Raw genomic sequence first — 24,988 nt, 5'->3', positions numbered from 1 at the left:
TCTCGATATATCATACACAAAACAAACAAACAAAAAAAAAAAAACTAACGAAATAATAGAAGGCGAATGCTTAGCAAATTGAATAGCAAAATGCAATGTGGAAATCAAGTAAATTGCATAACTTATATATTTAATAATAATTAGATGTAGGCATTACCATTATAATAATAATATTTATAATCATAATAATAATCATAATAATAGCTTAAACCCTAAAATACAGAATGCAGTTCACAAGAAACAAAAAAAAAAAAAAAAAAAAAAAAAGCGCGAAAGTTTGCAATTATTAATATTTTTAAAACAAGTTTATAATTTGCTGCAGTTGAAGCAAAAAAAAAAGAGAATATTATTAATAAACCATTTCTTGAAACAAACAGTTACAAAAGTTATTTGACATTATTCGTATTTGTAATTTAACATTAAGATTTTTGTTTCGTTTTCTTTTGTTTTTTTTTTGTTTTTCATTTGTGGCTAGTTAGAAAATTACAAAAATCGCATAATAGTTTGCTTTAATTAGAGTACTTTCATTAATTAGTTGTATTAATATCATGATTAGAGATGGAGTTGTTGAGTTTTTGTTTTGTTTTCTTTCTTTTTTGTTATTTCTTTTCAACCTGCAGCTGCATTTTACAATTATATTTTTAAACTATATTTATGTATTTGTTTATATATATATATATATATATATATATGAATTGTGTGTATATATATTTATAAAAAGCTTTTCTGTACGTGTGTGTGTATTTGTTTTTAATTAATTGTTTGACATTTTGCTATTACTTTATACACAACAAATAAAAATGATATTTAAATCAAATTGAATATAATTAAGTGCAGATGTTTATAAATTTGCATTATTTGTTGTTGTTTTAGCTCGCTAAATTGATAACATATGTGTGTATTTATATATATATATATTTATGTGTGTGTGTGTGTGTGTGTGTGTATTTCATTTGATAGTTTAGCAAAGTAAATTGTTAAAATGATTAATTTAAAAGCTGGCGGCGGCTGTGCTTTGAAACATTTCATTTTATTTTTAATTTAAGTTTTATTGTTGTTGTTGTTGCCTAAACAATGGATTTTGTTTTACTTTAGTTTATATGTTTAGAGTTTTATTTAATTATGTATATTACATATAATTCATAATTTATTTAGTTTTAAATCATCGTTGACATGTTGCAAAAAATTTTGATACGATTTTTGTTGTTTGCCTGTTATTAAATATTATTAACATAACACAATTATTATTTTTCTTGTTGTTGTTGTTGTTTCTTTTCTGATTTGTTGTTGTTGCTTGTTTCGGTTTCCGTTGCTGTTGCTGTTGCTTTTGCTTTTGCTGTATATCCATGTGGCCTTTGTTGTTGTTGTTGTTGTTGTCGTGTTGCTGTTGTTCTAGTCGCAGCTGAGTGTTTACAACAATTGGCAGCAAGGAGAAGGCTTCGCCGGCTCTTTCACGTCCATCTGACGTTGTTTTTTGCGTGATGAAATATCCCTGATTAGATCGAAAAATACCTAAGCAATGGAGAACATTATTAATCGAATGCATTTAATTATTCTGTTTTCTTTTTCTTTTTTATGTTAAGTTGGGTTGTTCTAGAATTACATATAATTTTGAAAGTGGCTAAAAACCGAAAGCAAAAAGTTTCATACACCATAAAACGAAATTTGTAAAAGTTAAGAAAACAAAACCAAAAACTAAAAATTTAAATAAACCAAACAAATTACAAAAAAACAAACAAAATATAATAAAATTAGCAAACCAATTTTGCGGCATATTTTTTATTGTTTTAAATATGCCCGCAAGAAAATGACATATATCTAATAAAAATCAATTGTGCTAAATTTATTCAAAATCAATAAGAACTACTTTAATATGTGTGTGTGCGTGTCTGTGTGTCTGTGTATGTGTCGATCTGTGCGTGTATGTACATATGAATGTTGTATTGTGTGTGCGTGTGTGTGTGTGTTTCTGATAATATACAATAACATAAGTTTTTGCCAGTGTATTTTTAAGTCAGTTATTTGGCTGTCCCCCAAAACAAATGTTGTTCATTTTGTTCAATACGTCCGCATCTGAATGCATATGTTAATTCAAAGTTTTACTGTCCATATAAAAAACTCAACTTTAGTGTTGACAAATTTGTTTGCTAACTTGTTAGTGCTGCAAAGTGTTATAAAAGCGACTTCAGCAAAGCTACAATGAAATTAGTGTTAGATATACAGATGAGAATCGATATATTGAACATCGATAAGTATCGAGAATCAATCTAGAAATTTGTATCAAATAGTTGAGCTTTTTGATGACAACTAAAAAAAAAGAGTTTGATGATATTGTGAAGTGTGTTCTTTTTTAAGGCTAAGGATAACATAAATCGATGTTTATATTTTGTATGTTACGAATATTACGAATAACCCTCATTTTGTTGGCTGCTTTTTAGGTAAGCTTCTATTTACTTTCCTTTCAAAAAGAAAATATATTTAAATTTAAAAAAAACGAATAAATTAAAGTATGGAAACAAATTCAGTTTATCAGATTTCAGCATTGCGGCTTTTTTATAACTTTCTCAAATTGAACTAGCGAAAAATGTAGATTACCATCACAAGATTGATCATGAACATGCTGGACTTGTTGGGTAGATCACGGCGCTTATGGTTAGTAAATATCGAAGTTAACCAATATGCAATGGGTTTTCAAGTTGTAGTACTTGTTAATGTTATTGTTGTGTGTTGTGCGTGTTTGCCAAGTTCGAACTCAAGGTTAAAAAGTTAAAAAAAAAAAGGTTAATAAACTCAGAAGCAAGCGGTACTCATATCGAAATCAAAACAAGTTAAAATAAGGGGTAGACATTGTTAAAACTAAAATCGATTTTAGTGTTGCAAAAAGCCAAAAGCGAAAGAAGGTAAGCTACGTAAGTACTTAGGGGGAATATAATAGGGGTATTTACTTTAAGCATAACTAGCGTGTGCTTTTATAAAATTGTTGTAGTTGTTGTTGCTGTTTGTTTAAGTTTTTTTTTTTGTTTTTGTTTTTCAAATAATTTTTGTATGCACCTAATGCCTAAAGTAGGGTACACTTAAGTCTCCGCTTCTTGCATCTATCTTTAGCACGCCCGCTCGTGGCTTTCGAATCTTCGGTTTTTCGTGATCTTATTTCGCGCATCAAATCAAAAAATACCTGCAATTGTGATGGGAATAAAATATACATGTACACATAGATATATATGTATATATTATATATATATAATATAAAGATAGAAAACGCAAATAAGTACTTTTCATACGATTGTTAAGGATAGAGCTAAAATGTGAGTGTGAAAGAGAGGTCATGTATATATGGCATATGTGTATGTGTGTGTGTATGTGTTCGTGCTATGCTTAAACACAGAGTTGCAGAATGTGAGAAATACATAGATGCGCTGGCAATACGAAAATAAAATTCGATTAAAATAAAAAAAAAATGTTAACATTCTTATTGTTTGCCACGTTGCGTTAACAACATCGATAGGCGACGACGATAGCGATAACAGTGTTGGAAAGTATGCTACGATGATCTGTGCGTGCTGACAGGGGCGCATTGTAACGGTATAATGTTATCGATTTCGATGAGTTTGGCAAAAATGCCCAACTTTTTACAATCAGTTCAATATTTCACTGCAAATGATGCAGAACGTGATCTGTTTTTTGTTTAATTTTCGGACATCGCTCAGTTGTTGTTATTTAAATATATACTTTTTGTATGCCTAGATCTTGTTTTGTATATTTAATATGAGTTGTAATGGCATCGCTCGCAAATGAAAACATTAAGCAATGCTTCTTGCTCTTCAAAATGTCAACTATTGAAATTGCTATATTGCTTATAAGACAATTACTAATAAAGGAATATAGTTAACTTTATTTTCAATTGACTTTAATAAATAACATTTGGTGAATGTTGTACAATTCCTAATTCTGGCAGATTTTATCTTGACTGTACTTGCATGTTGTGTGATGGGATGGAAGAAAATATCGATAAATTAATTGAAGCATAGGTTGACTGAAAACTTGCTTAAGTAGAACTCAAATAAGTCTGTATTAAAACAATGCATTTAAATTAAACGTTTGCCGGACTTAAATGAAGCTACGCTTTCTAAGAAACAATAATTCAAACTTTTACTATTTCCCTGCAAAAGTAATCGAAGAACTATCGATTGTCATTCAGACATATTATTTTGGAGTTGCATAGAGATGGCTTTTCAACTAAACGTCGTATTAAGTGAAAAAGAGAACTAAAATTCATCTAAATAAGTGTGAGCTGTACCGTGTTAGGCAAAAACAAGTGTGACTATTAAATATTTGGGCAGTCGCTTTGATAGGAATATTGAATGTGAGTCGTGATAGAACAAGTTAAGTTAGTCAACTTTTTTGAAAAACTATATATTTTATTTTTTTTTTTTTAGCTATTGTTGTGAGTAATTGTATTTGTTGTGGTTGTTGTTGCTGCAGCTGATTACTGTGTACGGTAATCACAAAATACAAAAACACACATAATCATTAATATATATACATATACACATATATATATATATATATCTATATAGATATATTTGGTATTTAGAATATATGCATATATAAAAATAAAAAGAAAAACTTAAAACGAAACAAAAAGTGTGTGCAAATCAATTTTTGCATTTCGTTTTTCTAATAATCTGCACATAATTGTCATTATTATGTTAATCATGATATTTGAATAATTCTTTGGGTTTTGCTTGCTTTAGCCAATTGATGAAGAGCCTTCAAAAATGTCTCTGCAAATGTTTACATTAAATATATATATATATATATATTTGATCTACATATGTCGCGCATTCAAAGAGAGCGAGAGAGTTGGAGAAAATATTTATTTTTCTTCCACTCCCCCAGCTAAACTACCATTCGGCCCCGTACTTACCTTGTCCACATTCTCGCGCGTCTTGGCTGAGGTCTCCACATAGGGCACGGACCACTGCTGCGCCCTCACCTGGCACTCGTTGAGGGGCACCTTGCGTTTGTCATTCAGATCGCATTTGTTGCCCACCAGCAGGAACGGTATGCTCTCATCGTTTTTCACTCGCAATATTTGTTCTCTGTGGGAGTTAATGAGTTAGATGGTCAAATAATTGCCGACGCGGCCGATAAGCAGCTTATCAAATGGTGCCGTGACTCACAAACGCTGTCAACACAACACGCCAGACACTTCACTTCACCTGTGGGGCCTATCGACACTCTTGAGCCACACCCAGGCACACTTCACGGCTGTCATATGTCAGCTACAGGCGTCATGCTTCCCACATCTGCTCCCGCTATGCTCTTAAGGCTTATGCTTTCCTACTCAGATTGAGGTCAAAGGTCAACATAAAAACCGTTAACTAACTAAAAAACAAGTCACGCCCAAATCATAAACATGCACGTTTATACTTAACCAACAACAGTGAACCGGATGAAGGAACAGAGAACTCTCGAAATATAATCGCAAACGACCTATATTTATTTTCTTAATGAGTTATTCAGGTCAAATACAACCCCACTTCACAGGTAAAGTCTAAATCATGAACGATTACAATGTGCAAAAGTGGAACCAGGGAAAAAACAGAAAACAGAAAACAAAAAAAGAAAACAGTTTCCCCGGTAGGGCTCGAACTTGCGACAGACCGCATCACTTGCCATTACCTTTACTTAACACACACTTATCACTAAGTATTGTTGAGAAAAAAAAACGAATTAAAATAGCAGCACAGAAAACAATCGCAAATGCAACGCTGTTGACGCGCATGAATGTGTGTGCGTACATGTATACAGAAATTCTTGAAATTTGGGCTGCCCCATCCAATGCGCAGTAACTTTTTGGGTTTTTCTTAATCGATCTTAATGAAATTTTCTATAGTACCGTACCATAGAACGGACGGACATCACTAGATCGGCTCGGCTGTTGATGTTGATCAAGAATATATATACTTTACATTTGCACAAATACATTATACCCTTTTTATCCACTTTCAATGGGTTCAGAGTATAAAAAAAGAATTGGCAGTTCCAATTTTGAATCTGTTTTCAAACTGTTCTCCAGCAGACGAAACATATTGTAGCATGCATCGTGTCGTTTTAACCAAATTCTTATAATTAAATTTGAGTATGTCTACCCACTTGGGACCTTATTTTAAAGTTGAATAACTTATAGAAAAAAGCATAGATTGCCATTAAAAAAAAAAATGGCTGCAAGAAAGGGATGGATTGAAACTGTTTTGATCGATACGTCCGTACGTAGAGGCCCGAAATTGGCAACATGCTGGCTGTCTACCTAATCGTCTTTAGATTATATCTGAAAAAATTGTCGGTATGGGTTATCTTTCCTGTGATGATATTATATAATGAGGTAACATTCTCCATATCAAAGCAAAGCAAAGCATGTCGAATGCATTTGCACAACTTTGGAGCTGTCGTGAGAAGCAGCACATAATTACAATAGAAATTGTTTGAGCTTTAATTTCAACAACTTTTCTGCGGCAACAATTCGCAACTTGTCGTAAATCCGCCAGCGGCAAGCTATGCGCGTCCAATTAGAAGGTGTTGGCAAGCTACAAGAGGAGCCTGCTGCTGGCACATGTGTGGATATAGATACAGCCACAATTGCAGAGAGACAGCGTAGACGCACTTGGGGTTGACTGACGCGCACTTGACACACTCGAGGCACACGCACTCACCTGAATTCCTGGGTGGCCTGGAAGCTTTCATCGTCTGTAATTGAGAAGACACAGAGAAAACCCTCGCCGCTGCGAAAATAATTATCTCTGATGGCTGCGTAATCCTCCTGGCCGGCTGTGTCTAGTATATCTATTTGTACTTCCTCGCCATCGAGCACAACCTTTGGGGTAGAGAGAAGCGTTTCATAGTGGGACCTCGTCCTCGGCTGGAGTTTGGTTTTACCTTTTTCCTATAGCTATCGGCCTTGGTCGGCTCATAGTCCTCGACGAACTCATCGTACATGAACTGCAAGGTGAGGGCCGATTTGCCAACGCCTCCGCTGCCCACCATGATGACCTTGTGGAGCGCCGGGCCGGCAGTCGGTTTCTTGCTCATTTCGATGCAACGTGTTGGGGGTCTGGCTGGGCGGGTTGATGATGCACACTGCACACTGCACGCTGCACACAGATTTGCTCTTTCGCTGTAGCTCAGTAGCTCTCTCGGTCTATCTCTCTGGCCTGCACTCCTCCTCTCGCACACAAGCTCGCGCTCTCTTTCGCTCTCTTCGAGAGTCTTTTAACTGCAAGTAAGAGAGCAAAATATAGGGTTGAACATTTTGTTTTTCTTTTTTACTATTTTCGACTGGTCTTCCTGTTTTTGGACATGGCTAAAATAGCCGGCGACAGGCAGTTGTTGTCGTTGACTCTTAAGTCATTCAACCGTTCAACAATTGAACCATATAAGGCCTGTGCCCAGTCAGGCTATTGACTTGCCCGCTGCGTTGCGCTGTGTTTCATAACCAAAATATGGAAGAAAAAAAAAACAAATATGCGTCTTATATAAGTAATGTAACACAGTGACACCTGCCTTTAGCGGCGACAGTGCAACCAATTTCCACAGACTTCCTCTATAGCAATTCGTAAACTCACTTTAGTTGTTGTTCACTTTGCGCCTTTTTCGCTGGCATTTTCTTCAGCTGAACATAACTATTTAACTAGTTTCAATTTCTCTATAAAATAACCTACACAAAGCTCAATTCACATTGGCCTGAGCTTATATTTATTTGAGAGTAGCTAACCTTAGGGCAGACAAGTTTCCAAAAAACGACAAGGTCGGTTCACGAGCCATACATTTTTTTCAAAATGGTTTGGTTCTCTATACAATACGCTTTTGGTAGAATGTGAAGCCAGTTTCATACTCCGAACCCAGTCAAGGGTGTTGAATTAGTTTTGGCTTTTCTGCCCTGAATTGAAACACCTGAATTGTTTGAGCCTTTCCTTAGACGATTTTCGAATAGTTCTATTTCTAACTCGACCAAATGTTCATAAAATAACAAAAGTATTCTGGTTCTACTAATGGCAAAGAATGTCCCAATCCCCTCCCATCAACTATCGCATTGATTATTTCCATATAGAGGGTATTATAATACTGTCATATAGCCATATCCGACTGCCCGTCCAGTTTTAAAGATATCGTCTTGAAACTTTGCATAAGTCCGGTTCTCTGATTCAGGCACTACCTATGTCGGAATCGGCCGGATTCGACAACTGTATCATAAAGCTGTCATAGGAATAGTCGGGTGATAAGTAGGTTCTTATACGGAATACATTTTTGTTTCTCAAGATATCTACAACAAACTCGTCATTTTTAGGTTTCACTATGCTCCTTTAATATAGGCAAAATCCAACAAATATCGGACCACTCTATCACATGGTTGCCATATGAACGATAGTTCGAAAAAAGGCTCAATATTCCGTTTCCAAGATATTTTCATTAAGCTCAGCATTCACGAGCTTTACTATATTTGGCCATAAGGCAAATATCCAAAAGGGTATTAACTCTTCGGCGTGCCGAAGATAGCAGTACTCTCTAGTTTTTATTATTCTTAAGACACCTTGACTATTGGTTATATAATTCTGTAAGTTCTAGGTAATATGATACCTGATGTCGATGCCATATATCGTACATTTGAACGCCTATGTTCTATTATTTTTGCGTTCACTGTAAGCAACCTAAATAGAGCTCGTACTTATAAATGTCGAAGCTTTCTTCCAATCGCACCTGCTGACAAAAAGTGTTGCACACTAAAAAACAAACTCAGCCTTGCGGCAATTCGTGAACATTTATCGGGTTTTCTCTTTACAGTCGATGAATTCGGTTAATTGAGTACAAGTTATGTTAGCCAAAGTAAAGACTCAGTGCCCGAATCAAGTAAAATATTTTGTTTATCTTAATATTTCGACTTTTTCCCAAATCGACTTTATATGAAATTCCTTAGCTGGCGTTTGTCCATATAAAGTTGAACTGCATTTAACTTATGCTTCTCATAAAGATCTCCACCCGACTTTTTGCTAGGCGTTTGTCATGGCACAAAATTGTTGTGTTTATAGGGTATTTGAATAGTGAATAGGCAACACACAACAACATGTATATGTGTGTGTGTGTGTGTGTGTGTGCATTCATGTATTGTAAGTACTTGTTGTTGTTGCTCACTTTGTTGCCCATGCTACAGGCAATAGTTAAACGATTCTTGTTTTTGTTGTTTTGTTGTTGTTGCTGTTGTCCGTTGTTAATGCATAAAAACTCTGCTTTTTCTTTGGCTACTTTGCGCAAATCGACAAATGAAGCATAACAACAAATAAGAGTTCTCTAGTCGAGACTATAAGATACCCTATTGTCTAGCGTCGAGCTGCTGTTTTGGGGCTGTGCTTTGTTTCATATATGTATATACAATAAAACATGACTATACAAAATACACTAAAAATGCAGCTTTAATTATTGCGGCATTTACATTCCGATCATGTTATTAGCGAGGATTTCAGCTCTCAAAGTAGATTGTGTTAAATCGAATTGTTGCAACATTATAAACCTATCCATACGATTCCTAATAGCAAATTTTGTGCTTCTAGTTCGTTTAGTCTTCGAGTTACTTTTTATAATTGGATATTTAGCGATAAATAAGACATACGATTATGTGAGAGCGAGGAGAAAGCAGAAAAAGATGATTTCTAATCTCTAGCTCTCAGAACTGGCCTCCACCATGTGCAACCTGTACAGGATAACAAGGGGACATTCGTTACTTGAGAGTTTGAGTTATGAACATAGCTAGCACGCCTCAGCCCATCGAGCTGGTCAGGAATAAACATGGCTTGAAGCAACCTCGTGCTGCTGCTCCACAGACATTTGCACATAATCAACATACCCTTACTTTTTAAACCATTTGCAATGGATACAGGGTAGATGGAAGTAAAAAAAAAAAAAGGTTGAATGAACTTTTTACACACGACAAAACAAAACGGGCAGAAAGCATGCGAATAGCATAATGCAGAGCTGGCCCGGCGAATTGTTGTTGTTGTTGTTTCTGTTTGCGCCATTCGCAATTAGCCTTTTGCGACCGACGCGTCGCCGTCATCGATTGCAATAAATTAAGGCGTGAAATTACGTATGGCCAGCTGCATTGGCATGGGGAATAGAAACAGCAAAAAGGTTGACACACTCTCAAACACACGCACAACACAGTTAGCCAAACGGTCCGGTCCTGACTGACTGGCCACGTGGCCACTTGGCCACTTGGCTAGCTGCCCATTCAGCATTGGGCAAGAGGCGAGATCTCGAAGTTTGTTACAAAGCGAACGAAATAATTACATCGAACCTCCGGCCGATGACTGATGTCATACAGAGTTTTTCTGATATTAAACAGCTGCCAAAAGGGGTTATTTACTACTAACGGTCCGTTCATTCCGTTCGTAACTCAGAGCTAGAAGACAAGAAACTGCTTGGTGCGTGTTTAACAATTTTTTATTGCTCTGACGTTTGTGAAATCTAATCAGCACAAATATGCCTCAAATAACGCAGCTGCATATATTAACTAGTTTTCAAGCAAGGTTCGACACTCGAAAATTCGAATTATCTGTAATGAGAATCGACAACTTTCATCTAGAATCCTAACTTTCATCTTGTTATTATGCAATTTAAGCGAATCTGTATCTTTCATCTAGAATGTCTCATTTTTCAAAATTTCTTAACGTTTCTAAACATATTTCTTCTAGAATCCCAACTATTCGAAATTTCTTGATGTTTTATACTTTGTTCATACTTTTAAAATGTCTTCTTGTTTTTGTTGTTTAAACTTATCAATTGCCATTTTTATTATTCAAAATGTTTCATCTAAAATCCCAACCTTTCAAAACTTCATGTGTTTGTTGTATTTGCTTGTTAAACCATTTTGGAAATATAATTCTCGAGTGATATTATACATTTATGTTTATATATTTTCACTTTTTCCTTGCTTGACGCCAACAACTCTCAACAAGTTAAAGCTTCGACATAGGAAAGGAAAAGGAGTTTGCAAGCCGGGAACCGGTATCAAATTCTGCTGCTGTTCTAACCGCGAATAACTACTGTTGTTTCTGGGCTATTATTTTTACAAAAGAGCTAATAACGAATATTATAATAATATCAATTTGCTCGTATGTAACACATCTGAATTGCAATCAAAGTCACAAAACGCGGTTTGTGGGCTTGGCAGATTTCTATATTATTTGAGCAAAGAATTCTAATATAATTGTCACAGTTCCGACATACTATATGCATTATGACAGTAAAAAGGCAACCAGAAGAAATGCTTATGAAGTGAAATGATTTATGTGTCCATAGGTATATGTGATATTTGGCTTGAATATTAGGCTGTCAGCTGGCGTGAATCAGTTTTGAATGGTGCTCTGCACTTGGATCACAGCTAACAAAATGTGACATTTGTTTCGAACAACAGACGAAAACCTCATTTTAAATACGAGACGCCAAGCCAGAGGCGCATTTGTATTGGTAACCGCAGTTGACCCACAAAATGAACAAATGCAATGTGCGCTGCTCAACTGAACTTGAATTGTTTCTGTGTTGTTGTTGTTGTTGTTGCTGCCGCTATTGGCTAATAAGATGAGTTTCATTTTGGGTTTTCCAATGGCGACGCCTGGGAATTGAAAACAAAAGCAGCAGCTGTCAAATAAACATGCGCAACAAGTACAACAAGCAACAGCAACAACAAACAACTCGACGAGTGCCACGCGGCGTATGAGTAATCGCTGCCAGCAAACGAGCGCCTCAATCAATAGTCTTGAAACGGAAAAACAAAAACAAAAGCACGAGAGTACAAAAAATCGACAACAAAAACTCCCACGCCCAACTTAGCTGGCGGCGCTCAGTCGAGTTAACAGTCACATGGAAAAATAAAGATTCTAACTTCATGTGAAAACTCAAATACTCTCACCAAAAAAAAGGCAGGCATTATTTGAACGTAGGCAAACTCTGTATGAGATATATAAATCAGTTAGAAGCAACAGCTAAGAACTTGTTCACAATCCAATAACAAATCTAAAAGATAACGAACTTCCCGATTTGCTAGATAGGTAGAAGAGTTATGGATTTATATAGTTAGCAGAAGCGCTTCAGTAGTCTTCATTTTCAATTTGTACACTCCAATTCTTTTGCCAAGGAAAACATTGGTTCTATAGGCGAATAGCCAAAGAAATTTTGGCGATACTAAAGAACCTTTCTAGTCGAATCCCTGGCAAAAGCAAAGCATTTATTGAACAAGGAACAAAGTTAGCATTTGTAGGGCAACTCCCAGGCGAAACGCATTTCTATCGCTTCAATGAAGCCCTTTTCTCATGATGCGAGTTCGACCGATTGTTCATACAGCAGCTATATGCTATAGTTGTCCGATATTGATAGAATTTTGCATATATATATGTAAGGAGCATAGTGAAACTTGCAAATGCGGAGTTCAGTTCAAATATCTGGAAAAACAAAGTTTTCCATACAAGAACCCAATTTTCACCCGATTATTCCTATGGCATCTATATGATATAGTTGTCTGATCAGGTTGGTACCGACCAGGCCTATGGAAAGTTTCAACACGTAAACTCAAAGACTATCTCGCATAGAAACCGACGGATGGACATGGCGTTGATGCTGATCTAAAATATATATACTTTATGGGGTTGGAAATGTCTTCTTCTATGCGAAAAATGTAATACCCTCCACAAGTATTAAGCTTCAGGGTTCATACAGACGCCAGACAAACAGATTGAAAGAACATGCCCCAAGCTGATCTCTTTGTACCTATGAGATTACGGATTGTATCTAGGAAAACTATTATGCATACAGATTGCAAAATATTTATTATATAACATCAAATCAGAAGCTAGTCAAAATGATAAGCTGTCAATCCGATAAGGATATACAGACTCATGTTGGGGTTTTCTTATTGCTTGTTTATTAATGAATCACACCTCGTCTAACAATGTGTGTCAATGCATTTTTGCATAGAATCTTTAAACAGGCCATTGTTACGGAAATCGCTTAAAGCGCTTACTTGGCAACTCTTGACTTTCAAGTAATTGATACGATAATTATACGTAAGTGCATTTGATGCTGTCGACAACTCTAAAGAACAACAACAATAATAAATCTACAACATTGGCTAATATTGCCATGTTACTCATACGCAACGTAATCAGCAGCAAACTTAATTGAAAGCTTGCACAGTTAACACGAGGCGCCGCACACTCATTGACTCATCACACACACGCACACCCGCAGACACACATTCATACACACACACACACACAGACACATACACAGACTTGCTACATGAAATTAAATTACGCGTTAATGCAATCAATTTTTGATTATCTTTCTTTTGCACAACGTGTTTCTTTTTTTAACATTTTTTTTTTTCTTTTCTTTGCATTCATCGCATCGTACCGTATATATTATACGATATTTAATCTATGTGTTTGTATAACATATGTTGCCTTCTCTGCGCTTCTCAAATATGTTGTGTATTTTACATAAGCCCAGCATTTGTATATATTTGCTGAGCTTTAGGCAATTTTATTTGATTGATTTCTACGAAATGTTAAATGTTTATTGAGCTTGATTTTTGTTTCTTCTTTTGTATACCCTGTACACAGGGTTTAAAAGGTATATAATTAGATACACAGACATGTATTTGTGTATACTTATCAGCTTTACAGGTGGCCTATTTTCGCTCCTAAGGAACGACTAGATAGTAAAAGAAAGTTGATTAGCACTGTGCTTATATATTTTATGCCAAGAGAATTGGCTACAGAGTATTGCCCAAACATTCTTGAAGCGTTTTCAGCATTTGTGACGCATGAATTGAAATAACTAAAAATGCTAAAACTTTCTCACTTGAAATTGCCGATTAGTTGAATTTAGTTTTCGTTCTGGTTTCTATTTTCTGTGTAGGCCAAGGCTAAACTTTTGATTGCTTTTCAATTTTTAATGGATTTCTAAAGCAGTTTTCAGTTTTACTTTTAACTATGCATTTTGCAAGCAATTTTTGTATAAACTTTTAAGCTAGCAAAAATTGACAGACAGAGAGTCTGTTGTTGGCGATGAAAATCAAATCAATTATTGTGTTGATTGAGTTAAGTATTCCCCGGCCTTGCCCGTGGCAAGTTTTACAAATAACTTTACACTCCAGTTTTCCACCCATTTACCACAATTGCAGGTGGAATTGCCAAAAGCGCTGAAACGAGTATTCTTCTTAGTTAGAGCTTTAAAAATATGCTAGAAAAATATTCATGCATTAGTTTTTTGTGATTTTTCTCTACTTGCAAGTGGTAAGAATAAACAATTTCATACATAGTGTTGAAAAGACAATAACTCCTTTCCAGAAATAACTCTGGCACCGCAACATTATTTATTTGTATTTTTTTTTTTTTTGTTTTTTCGACAGCTTCTATTGCGTTCTGTCAACATCTGCAGTCCATTTTGAACATTTATTGTACTGCTTTAGAAGAAAAGAAAAGCCAGAAATGCCTAATAAAATTTACTGGCGAATGCCAACAAAAATGTTGTATAAAAACAACAAAATGAAACCGCGCAGCACATTTGTTTGTGGGGGCCCATTTTTAAACAAAAAATAAAGTTCAAAAATCCGAAACGAAACGAAACAAAATATAATTGAAATAGAGAAGAAAACAAAAAGCCAACAGCAGAGATGAAATATACAAAAGTAAAACAGTAATTTCTAAACAAAAGAAAAACATTTTCCCAACGTTGTGTTCGCTTTTCAAACGCTGAAAAAGAATCGAGAAAAGCGAACAACTGAACTGGTCTGAAAAAAAAAACAACTCTATTTTTGCCATTTGTTTGTTTGCGGAAATTAATTTTTACTGTACGCAGGAAAACTATTTCACACGCGATGACGTCATCGCGACCTGCTGATAGACAAGCGACCAAACACAGACTGACTAAAGTAATTCCCATTGGAGGGTACACAATTACAAAAGCAGAGTTGAAATTTATACGATTACAATATATCAAAATCTTTGAGCATCTGTTACAATGCGTACATGTGAACAAGTGCATTGCCTTGCTGAAACCTTTACGAATATGAAGCACAAAGCATAATGCAAACAGCAAACGCTTGCTCTCTCAAGAGAGTAAAGCTGTACAACCTTTTTTGAAACACAGTCGTAAGCGTATTAAATACATGAACTTTTTGAATCCGATTGAAAGCGTATTCCGAGTTCGTTCTTCTCTGCACTGCTTCTAGCCATTGCTATTCTATGTGTGGGGTGTGCCGACTTGTGTTTGCCATAATATTGGAAACGACTGGCCAAATATCGAGCAGACCAAATGATATTTATTTGCCTGAAATTGATTTTAAACAGACTTTGGCTAACCAGCCATTTTAGTTCTCGTTTTTGTTTGCAGTGTTTTGATTTGGCAATTTATGAAGTTGTTTTTTTTTTTTGTTTCTTTGCCGCCTTTTAAATTTTCGCTATGCTCTCCAAGTGTATAAGCAATTGATTATATATGTGTATAGACTATGCACATGGGACTCTTGCCTTGCCGGGGTTTATATTCGAGGCGGCTTCATTGGGTGCCCGCTTATTTATTACTCATAATTTCGAATGCTCACTAGTTTTGTGTGTGTTTTGTGCTGCTGCTGCTGCTTCTTCTTAAATGCTTCTTCTGGTGGTTGCACGAATGACGTCACCGACACTGCGGCTCGCTCAAGCGTTAAGTGGCGGGGTCGCCGGCTCATAAAAGGTGTTTGGGCGCGTGCAACCCCCTTCAAGGCACAGTTGAACACGTTAGAAGAATAAGTAAACGTATGCTGACAGTTGTGTGAGTGTGTGTGTGTATGTGTGTGTGTGTGTGTGTGTGCTTGCTTATGCCCCAAAGTGCAGTCAACTTTAAACGCGCAACAAAATTCTCAGCCAAGTTAAGAGCGGGTAGAGGGAAACTGCCAGAGCCAAGTCTATAAGACAGTTGTCAGAGTTCTCTGGCGGCCGTTTTGCTTGCGCTCTTTTTGGCCTGGTTTTGATAATCAACTAACAGTTACATCTTCAGTGCAAACACTCCTCGCTTGCGTGTTCTACGAGTCGCTTGGGCTGTTGGCTATTTTCATTTGCCGACTCTTTTTGGCCGCCATTCGGTCGGCGTTTGCCTTTTGTGAGTTGCGTCTAAGCTAACTGTTAAATTAATGTTTTTGTGCTTTTTTTTTTACCAGATACTCATTAAAAATGGCTACAATTTGTGGGTTTTTTGATTTTGTATCTATCTATCTATCGATCTACCAAAGCTACTCTCTTTGTCTATCTGTCTATTGAAATTTATCTAAGGCAAAAACTATAGGGCTAAGGATTTGAAATATATTTATCTCGAGTAACTTTCTTTTCAACTTCTCCGAAATATTTATCAATTTTGAAACTACGTTTTTTTTTTTGTTAGTTAATCCGAAAATATACAAGCTTAAGACACCAAAAGTTATAGCCCAGCTCTTTGCCCAGAGTGGAAACCCTAGAGTTATGTAAGCATGCATTTGCCACAGTGTAAAGCTGCGGCAAGAAGAAGCACATCAGTTGCATGTATATGTATAACTATGAATAAGTCAAAAGATAGATATGTATAACTAAATGCTTCAAATGCGACATTAAGACACTGAGTCCAGGGTATATGCTAGTCGTGCATTCTGCAATATGCTGCTGCTCTTGCTGTTAGTTAGTTTTTAAGCTAACTGTTTAATATATGTATTAAGTTGAGCTCGTGGTTGCCTCTTATTGCTGTTGTGGTTGTTGTTGTTGTTGTTTTTGTTTGTATTGTGCAACTTGTGGTTTGCTCCCTTGTTGACTGTAACCTTGACGCGATTCCGTGGTTATTTAGCTACAGTCAGCACCGTAATTCTGTACGCACTAAATGTAACCCAAATCGGAGCACGTGTCAATTCAATTCCAATTGAATGGAATATCGATTCATCAGGTATGAATGTTTAATGCCGATTAACTATACAACTCTAATAACTACAATCAAATTGGCACATTCAAAACAAAACCGAAACAAGTAAGAGGTTCTAGTCGGGAGCTCCCGACTAGGGGATACCCTGAACCCTATTCTTCCAACATCAAATGCATATATATATTCTATTTTAGAAGCTATATGTCAACTTTGGTGACTCTAGCTCTTATTTACCAAAATTGCCCAAAAAACAGGATATCGATTTTTATCGATTGCTTGGAAACGGAGTAAGTTATCGAATTTCGGAAACAACCTAGATCTGCGCGGGAACTAGGAGCACCTACATCTAAATTTCTAAATTTCAAGTCTCTAGCTCTTATAGGTTCTGAGATCCTTGCGTTCATACATACGGACGGACGGACGGACAGACAGACAGACGGACATGGCTAGATCGACTCGGCTATTGATGCTGATCAAGAATATATATACTTTATGGGGTCGGAGATGCTTGTTACATACATTTGGCTTTCGCACAAATACAATATACCCTTATACCCATTTTTAATGGGTTCAGGGTATAAAAAAACGCATGAAAATTAGTTCCTTTCCTCAAATGAGATTTCTTTTAGCATTCGGTTTTTTGTACATCAGAATCGTAAGTGTCATTGTGTGTTTTCCATTTCCTTTTCACAGATCTTGAAATCTCTCGTTTCAACACACGTCAATTGTGAATGCGTTGAGTTTGGGTTATTTGGCGAGTGCCACGCCCACAACATTTAAGTCGAGCACAGCAAATGGGCGCACAGCTGAACAGCGAAATGCCATTTGAGTTTTCTTTTGATTTTGTATACCCTGTACCCATTGAAAATGCGCAAAAAAGGGTATAATGCTTTTGTGCAAACGTATGCCACAGGCAGAAGAAAGCATTTTCGAGCCCATAAAGAATATATACATATATATATATATATATATATATTATTAATCAGTCAAAGAGCTAAGTCGATCAGTCTGTCTAAGGCTCTCGATGATATCGAGAACTATAAGAGCTAGAGATTTTAAATATACATATGTATATTCTCGTATACCGATATCGATATTTCCTTACGTTCTCATATTATCGATAAATATCGATTTAGAAACAGCATATATTGGCATTTCCCGTAGAGTAAGAGCTCTTTCCCCTGTAAGGACAAATAGAGTATATAGCTCCTGTAATGGGTGTAGCTTAGCACTTTGATATAGCCATACATGCCAGATTTAAACCTTGAAGTAGCTATTTAATTTCCCATTTGCCATGGTGTGGGCCAGGGGGAAGGGCACAGTTGCTGCATAAAGTGTGCAGCTCGACGCTGGGTACAGTAGGGTATCATCCAGTCGGGCACTACTCACTACCGTACACTCATGTGTTTTTTTTCCTTATATTTCTTTGACAGTTGCCAGTGGCGGACGCGTCTGGAGTCGCTTTGCGCTTTGCTCAACTTCGTCGGCACTTTGGAGCTGCATTTTATTTAGCTGCGCCATTTGCGACTTTTACAACAACAACAACAACAAAAACAACAACAACAACAACAACAACAACAACAACGTAGACAAGCGAGAAGGAAAAAAGATTTTGTTCGACTTCCGCCAAGATTAAGTTCAATAAACCGCATTATGTTGATATAGGGGTAGTCCAAGAGCCACAGATGCCAGTGTCAGAGTCGGTGCAAGAGGAAGAGAAATTATTCACAAGCAGCATTAATAAAGACATTGTATATACGGATACAAATATCCATACACATTGCAATGAACTACTCCGTAAATCATATATGTCTACATATGTATATGATGCATATACGTCTATTAGCCTAGGCTTAAATAATCCACGAATCGCTGACAACAAGCTCAACAAATTAGAATTCTCGTATCGATAGTTCCGGATATACCCTGTACTAATGCCCATAGAGTTGCATGCGAGCTGGGGCAATCGATTGCAGTTCAATGTGAATGGATTTTGAGCATTATCTTAGCCTGATCAAGGGTTGAGAGTTCATCTACCTATCATAGAATGAGCACAGGGTATGCTCAACAGAGGCGGACAACAGCTGCATGATGGTCACCCCCCCCCCCCTCCCACTCACACGTCATGCAACATGCGTCTGTCGTCCATTAGGGGCCAAGCCACGCCCACCTGCTGATTATCTTTACGATGCGAACAACTGCAGCAGCCGACAAATGTTGGGAAATGTCAAGACAAATTGGAATTATTCTTAATTAAAGCACGAGCATTTCAATTGTTTCTCATGTTATTAAGTTCAGTTTTAATTGGAAATATCTGTTAGCCTGATCAATGCATGCCTAGAATATAAATTTAAAGAATTTATTTAGCAACTTTTTCAGTTGTTTCTTTTTCTTCTTGCTTGACCCAAAGACATTAGACATTTAAAACTTGTTAAGCGCAGCCTGAATATTTTTTCTCTTGCCTTTTTTTTGCATTCTATAATAAATATGCGTTTTCCCTCGCTCGACTATGCTGCCGCCTCACCTGCACCCGGCATTACCCCTCAGAGTTCACGTAGCGCATTTGGGACACATTTGACACTTAAGAAGTAGAAGAAGAAGAAGAAGAAAAATAAGCACTATGAAGCACAAAAACTAAGAGAAGAACAATTTTGTATTTCGTTATTTCTGCCGTTTTTCTTATAGCCTTTGCGTTTTGTTAACTGTTAACTGTTAAGTTTTTGCTGCGTTCACTCAGCTGTGACAAAAACAACAACAACAAAAGCAATGGGAGAAAAAGACGCAGCAACAAGCTGAACGCAACTGCTGTTGTAGAGTTTGTGTGTGTGTGTGTGTATGTGTGTGTGTTTGCCGCGTGACTCACGACAATGCTTTGCGGCGAATTCGCCGCCAGCTGCGCAGTCGCGTGCTGTGATGCGCAGCGACAACGGCAGCGTCGGCGTTGCCGTCGGCGCTTTCAATGTCAAGTGGGAGCGACAACAACAAAACAATGCGAATTATGTTAAACAGCTTTTGAAAGCTCTGAGCTTCAATTCATAATAAATTTTTGTCGTTGTTGTTTATGTGTATATGTACATATGTATGCGTATATGTCAGCTCTCAGCGAATCGCATTTGCCATTTGCTCATCTTTTGCATCATTGTCACTATATATAGAGGCGCGATCTGAGCTGAAAAAACTGGTTTAGATGTCGCCCAACTTTCTACGCACATGTTGGCCAAGTTCAAGGCGATTGGCCAGTCAGTGCCGAGCTGAGTATTGTAAGTGTGGCCAAACAAGTGGAATTTCGAACCAAAGATAACGCGAATTTCACACCATACACACACACACACACACACACATACACACACACGCACATAACCCAGGCGTGGGAAGTGTTGCCAGACTAACTAACTAAAGGGGGAAACTATAATTAAAAGCTAGGCAGCAGCTGAGAGAGCGCTGCACGATAAAAAGCCTGATGTGCAGCGGCGAGTTAAGATCTCCAACAGATAAGTTGATGTATGCGTGTATGTGTGTATGCGTGTATGTGTGTGTGTGTGTGTGTGTGTGTGTGTGTGCACATATGTATAATGCTGTCTTAACACGATCATCAGAAGCTATTTTAAAGCTCTGTTCTGACAAGATGTCGGGAATTTGAAGAGAAAGAAAAATGAAAGAAGCGACAGCTTCTCTCTTCCATCATAATTTCACGTGATAAGGCATATGACATAGTAAAAGACTACGACTACGACGACTCTCAGGTCCATGATTTATAGCATATATAGCTCTTTTAAGATCGGATAGAGATCCTGTCACGTTATCAATATAGTCGCAAAGCTAAGAGTATATTTTTTGTACATATATCGTAAGATCTACTAAACGTTCGCTTAACTTTATTACCAGCTTTTTTCCACACACTTAAAACCTATTTTGCCACGAAATTCTTTGGGTAATGATAATGATCGCCGCCGGCTATTCATAACTAATCCAACAAGCATAACTATAATTTAGAAACTTAATCTTCTGACACTACTTCGGGCTCTTAACTCTTAAGGAAACGAACCATTGGCAAGAAAAGCTAGCCAAAAGAACGTTGGTATCTTTTGTTTTTTCTACGTTTTAATGGTCTCTTCTGTCAGCCCGATTCGTAGGGCCAAATTAGAAATTGGCACAGATCGCAACTTGATGGCTATAAATTGGGCTAGTGCCGGTTCGGCGGGCACTTAAATGATGCTTGAGGCGCAGAGAGCAGAGAGCAGGCGAGAGAACTTTGGGAGTCATTTGACAAATAGACAAGCAGAACGGAACGATAAAGTGTAGCTTACTTAAAATAAAACAAAACGACAAAAACAACAAAAAAAAAAAAAAGACGTCAAGCGAATTGTGTCATGCTCATCATTATAATTATCATTATTATTGTTGATTTAAGCATTTACATTCATTCTCACGTCATTGGGAGAGGGAGAGCGAGAGAGAGACAGAGAGAAAGGGAGAGAGACACTCAGAATTGATGCGAAAAAAAATCAGGTTTCCAATTGTTGTTGCTGTAGTTAGCATCAAGTTTAGATACCGAGCTAAGGCCCCAAAATAAAGCGTCATATGCCTTGCGAAGAGAAAAAGTAATAAATAAAAATAAAAAAACAGAAGCGAAAAATTAGCGGCTATCACGAGACCTAAGATCAAGAATTGGAAACAGTGCAACAAAAAACAAGTGAAAGGTTCTAGTCGGGAGCTCCCGACTAGGGGATACCCTGAACCCTCTCTAATAAAATAAAAATAGTTCCCTTGGTAGGGCTCGAACTCCCAACTGATCGCATTACTTGCCGCTAACTCTACTCAGCAGCCACAACAACAATTTAGTCTTAATGAGCAAAAACGAATTAAAATAGCAGAACAGAAAACAATATAATCGCAACTGCAATGCTGTTGATATATACTATTCTAGAAGCTACATGTCAAGTTTGGTGACTCTAGCTCTTATTATTTACGCACTCATCAGCAGAATTTTATTCATAAATCGATAAATAACTTTTTCTGGCTGCCGCTTAATAGTTAAAGGCTTTCGGACGGAACAAACTATTTGGCAGAGTCATTATATTCTCTAGCTCTTAATGATACGCAACAGCAAACTAAACGAAATGCCACTCTGAAGATTTGATATCCTTGGCTTGGCTATAGTAGCCATAAGCTATGGTATTGTCCGATTTACAATATATCTTGTAAAAATAGAAAGGCAGCTTTCCGATTCGGTTAACTTCGAATTATTGAAGCCTGCCCAAAAGACGGAACTGCGAAAAGTTTCATGACGAAAGCCTTACAACTCAAACTGCATCGACTACATATCGACAGCTGTTGATACTGATCGAGAATATATATGCATATACCCTGTCTGCTTCTGTATTCGGTGACTCAATAGGGTACTCCTACAAGGGTATCTGCAAATAATGGACTGATCATTTGTAATAGGTTTGTCAAGCCGATAAAATCACTGTAAGTTTTTATGCGCGTGAGTCAATCAATTAGACATTCCTTAGATAAGCGCCATGAAATGAAAATCCAGTGTACTTGAACTTGTTTTTGGTTTTTGGCCGTCAACGGCTGGCAACGACTTGCTACTCTGATAAGAACTGTAGTTATTACTAATCAGATTTGACTCTCGGAATCGCAGGCATATATATGTTTCATTTTAACAGAAAGTAATAAATTACCTAACTCTTAATAAAAGCCTCATTTAAATTTGATTGACTGGGAATTGGTGGTAAAATCGTAAGATCTCGTGGAAGCTTTTTGTAAAGCAAGAGAAGCTATTCTGAACGATTTGAAGCCCAAAAAAGTGAAAAACTATGGTCTAAATAGTTTATCTTACGCATTCCATTTGGTGCAAACTTATTTTCAAAGTTGCTCAACATGGAGATAATATTAATTTCGACATGTTCCATCTATTTCCAATCAAATGGAGGTCTAATGTTTTGAGCATGTAAAAGCTCTGCATAAAAAGTGATTCAACCCCAACTTTAGCTATAAATATCTACATATATGTACCCCAATGTTCCATGTAAAAGTGCTAGTTGGAATGTTAAACAAAGACGGAATGTTAAAGCATACAGTTTGGTGACTTTAACAGTTCCGGGTTCGAAACTGCAATTCAGATAAAATTTCAAATGCGCAAAGTGCAGAAGTCACGTTTTTGCAAACGCATGAGAAACAGCTGCCATTGGCTGTATGACGTGAGAGGGGGGGGCAGAGGTGACATACATATATGTTCATGTACGATCTAAAATTTGCTGCTGATTGACAGAGAGCAGCAGCAGCAGCAGCAGCAGCAGAGGCAAAGCACGTTGCGTTGATAGTTGGGAGAGAGCTGCGAGAGTTGCAAATAAGCTGCGTTTAAGGCTCGGCCTTAAATAGCAAAAGCTTAACGAAGAGCGAGTGGGTGGAAAGAGAGAGCGAGCGAGCGAGAGAGTAATTTGCTCTCTAGGCGCTTAGAAGAAAAAATGTGAATGCGAATGTGGAATGCGCATTGTGAGAGAATGAGTCAACTTCAGCTCGACAAACAAAAATGCGGGTGATAGACAGCGAGGACGTCAGCAGGCAGGCGGGCGGGCGGTCGGTTGAGTTGCGGTGCATTTAAAGAGAGAAGCCACGCAATGTGTGTGCGTGTGCGTATGCGTGTGCATGAGAGAGTGAATGAGTGGAATAAGGTCAAGCGGGGTGCGGCAAAATGTTTCCGCTGATAGCGTTGATAAAAAAAAAAAAGCTCGCAACAATGTTTGAATGGCAAAAACAGCAGAGAGCAGAGGCGTTGCCAGTGACAGTGCCAACAACAACCGCAGCAACAGTAGTAGCAACAACAACAACAACAACAATGCACAAAGAATGGCAAATAACTGGCACAACAAATTTAAATAATAAAGAAATCCAAGAAGAAATTTCACTTTTGCTATGCGCCATGCGGCGCCGTTATACAGCCGCGGCAGCAGCAGCAACAAATAAATACATGAATACATTGGGCTTGGTTTTTTTTTGCCTTTACTTCGCACACACACACACACACGCACACAAACTGACAGCCAGGCCGCACTTTCTTTGACGCTGACGCTGGCTGCTGCTGCTGCTGCCAACTGAGATCGTTCGCCTTTTGGCGGCTTTTACAAAATTTGTTTATTAAAGCTAACAATGCGCAGGACACATATTGCAATTAATCAATTACTGCATCTATCTCACACACACACACTCACGCACGCACACATAGCGCACCAAATCAAGCGCAAAATGTGTGCCGTTTTTTTTTTTGGGCATTTTTCATCTAAACGATGACGCGTTAGCAAAACACAATGTAAAAAAAAATGTAAGAACAATAAAACGAGACAGACAAAGGGAAATTGCACGCGCAGTACACATTTTGCACATCAATATACAAAAATCACAACAGTATAGCAGCAGCAGCAGCAGCAGCAACACAATAACAACCAAATTGATATTTCGACTACAAAAAAAAAACAACAAAAACTCTTATATGTACTTAGACAAGGCAATAAAAACATACAAATTCGTAATCACTTTGTAGCCGCCTCTTGTTGTTTGTGCTTGTTATTTGCAGCTAACATATATATATATATATACGTATATATATATAGGTTGACTGCAGCGCGTCTTTTACTATAAATTAGTTTTTAATTTTTGTCGAACGCCTCGAAATTGATATAAAGGTAACTCCGCTGCGCACAAAAACCGAAAATGAACTGAGTAGCAACTAGGGATGAGCGATATCTACTTGCCTAGCGATGACAAGCGGTTGTGGATATTATCGATGGTTTCGTGTAAGTATCGATACTTAAAATATCATAGGCAGCCCTAAGGTACTATAAATTCATATCTGGTAACATAAGAAAAATACTTTCCAGTATTTTAATATATTTAATTATTTTTGATTGATTCTAAATACAAAATCCCTTATGTCTGCTGCTTTGTTGTTTTTGAAATGTAATACAACTTTATTTGGGAGTGCAAGTACACACTATCGATAATATCAGTC

General features: G+C 37.1%; 1 protein-coding gene across 2 annotated transcripts; it reads right to left on the bottom strand.

The window, feature by feature from the left end:
• Positions 1–1,328: 1,328 nt before the first annotated feature.
• On the bottom strand, positions 1,329–24,682 carry LOC115768354 (ras-related protein Ral-a). 2 transcript variants are annotated; one of them, XM_030712918.1, is made up of 6 exons: positions 24,500–24,682; positions 6,940–7,276; positions 6,717–6,877; positions 4,928–5,102; positions 3,052–3,175; positions 1,437–1,512 (listed from the first exon to the last, which is right to left on the bottom strand). In XM_030712918.1, exons 2-5 carry the CDS (start codon positions 7,090–7,092, stop codon positions 3,059–3,061), a joined length of 606 nt encoding a protein of 201 aa, XP_030568778.1. In that variant the 5' UTR covers positions 7,093–7,276; positions 24,500–24,682; the 3' UTR covers positions 1,437–1,512; positions 3,052–3,058. The 2 variants fall into 2 exon arrangements, with proteins under 2 accessions (XP_030568779.1, XP_030568778.1); XM_030712919.1 differs by lacking the exon at positions 3,052–3,175 and having other exon boundaries at positions 1,329–1,512; positions 24,500–24,681.
• Between the last annotated feature and the right edge of the window lie 306 nt (positions 24,683–24,988).

This window comes from Drosophila novamexicana, unplaced genomic scaffold (assembly GCF_003285875.2).
Source record: "Drosophila novamexicana strain 15010-1031.04,08,12 unplaced genomic scaffold, DnovRS2.1 tig00001753-arrow-arrow-pilon, whole genome shotgun sequence".
NCBI lineage: Eukaryota > Metazoa > Arthropoda > Insecta > Diptera > Drosophilidae > Drosophila > Drosophila novamexicana.
The sequence above is the reverse complement of the archived record's forward strand: the minus strand, read 5'-3'. Positions and strand labels throughout refer to the sequence as shown.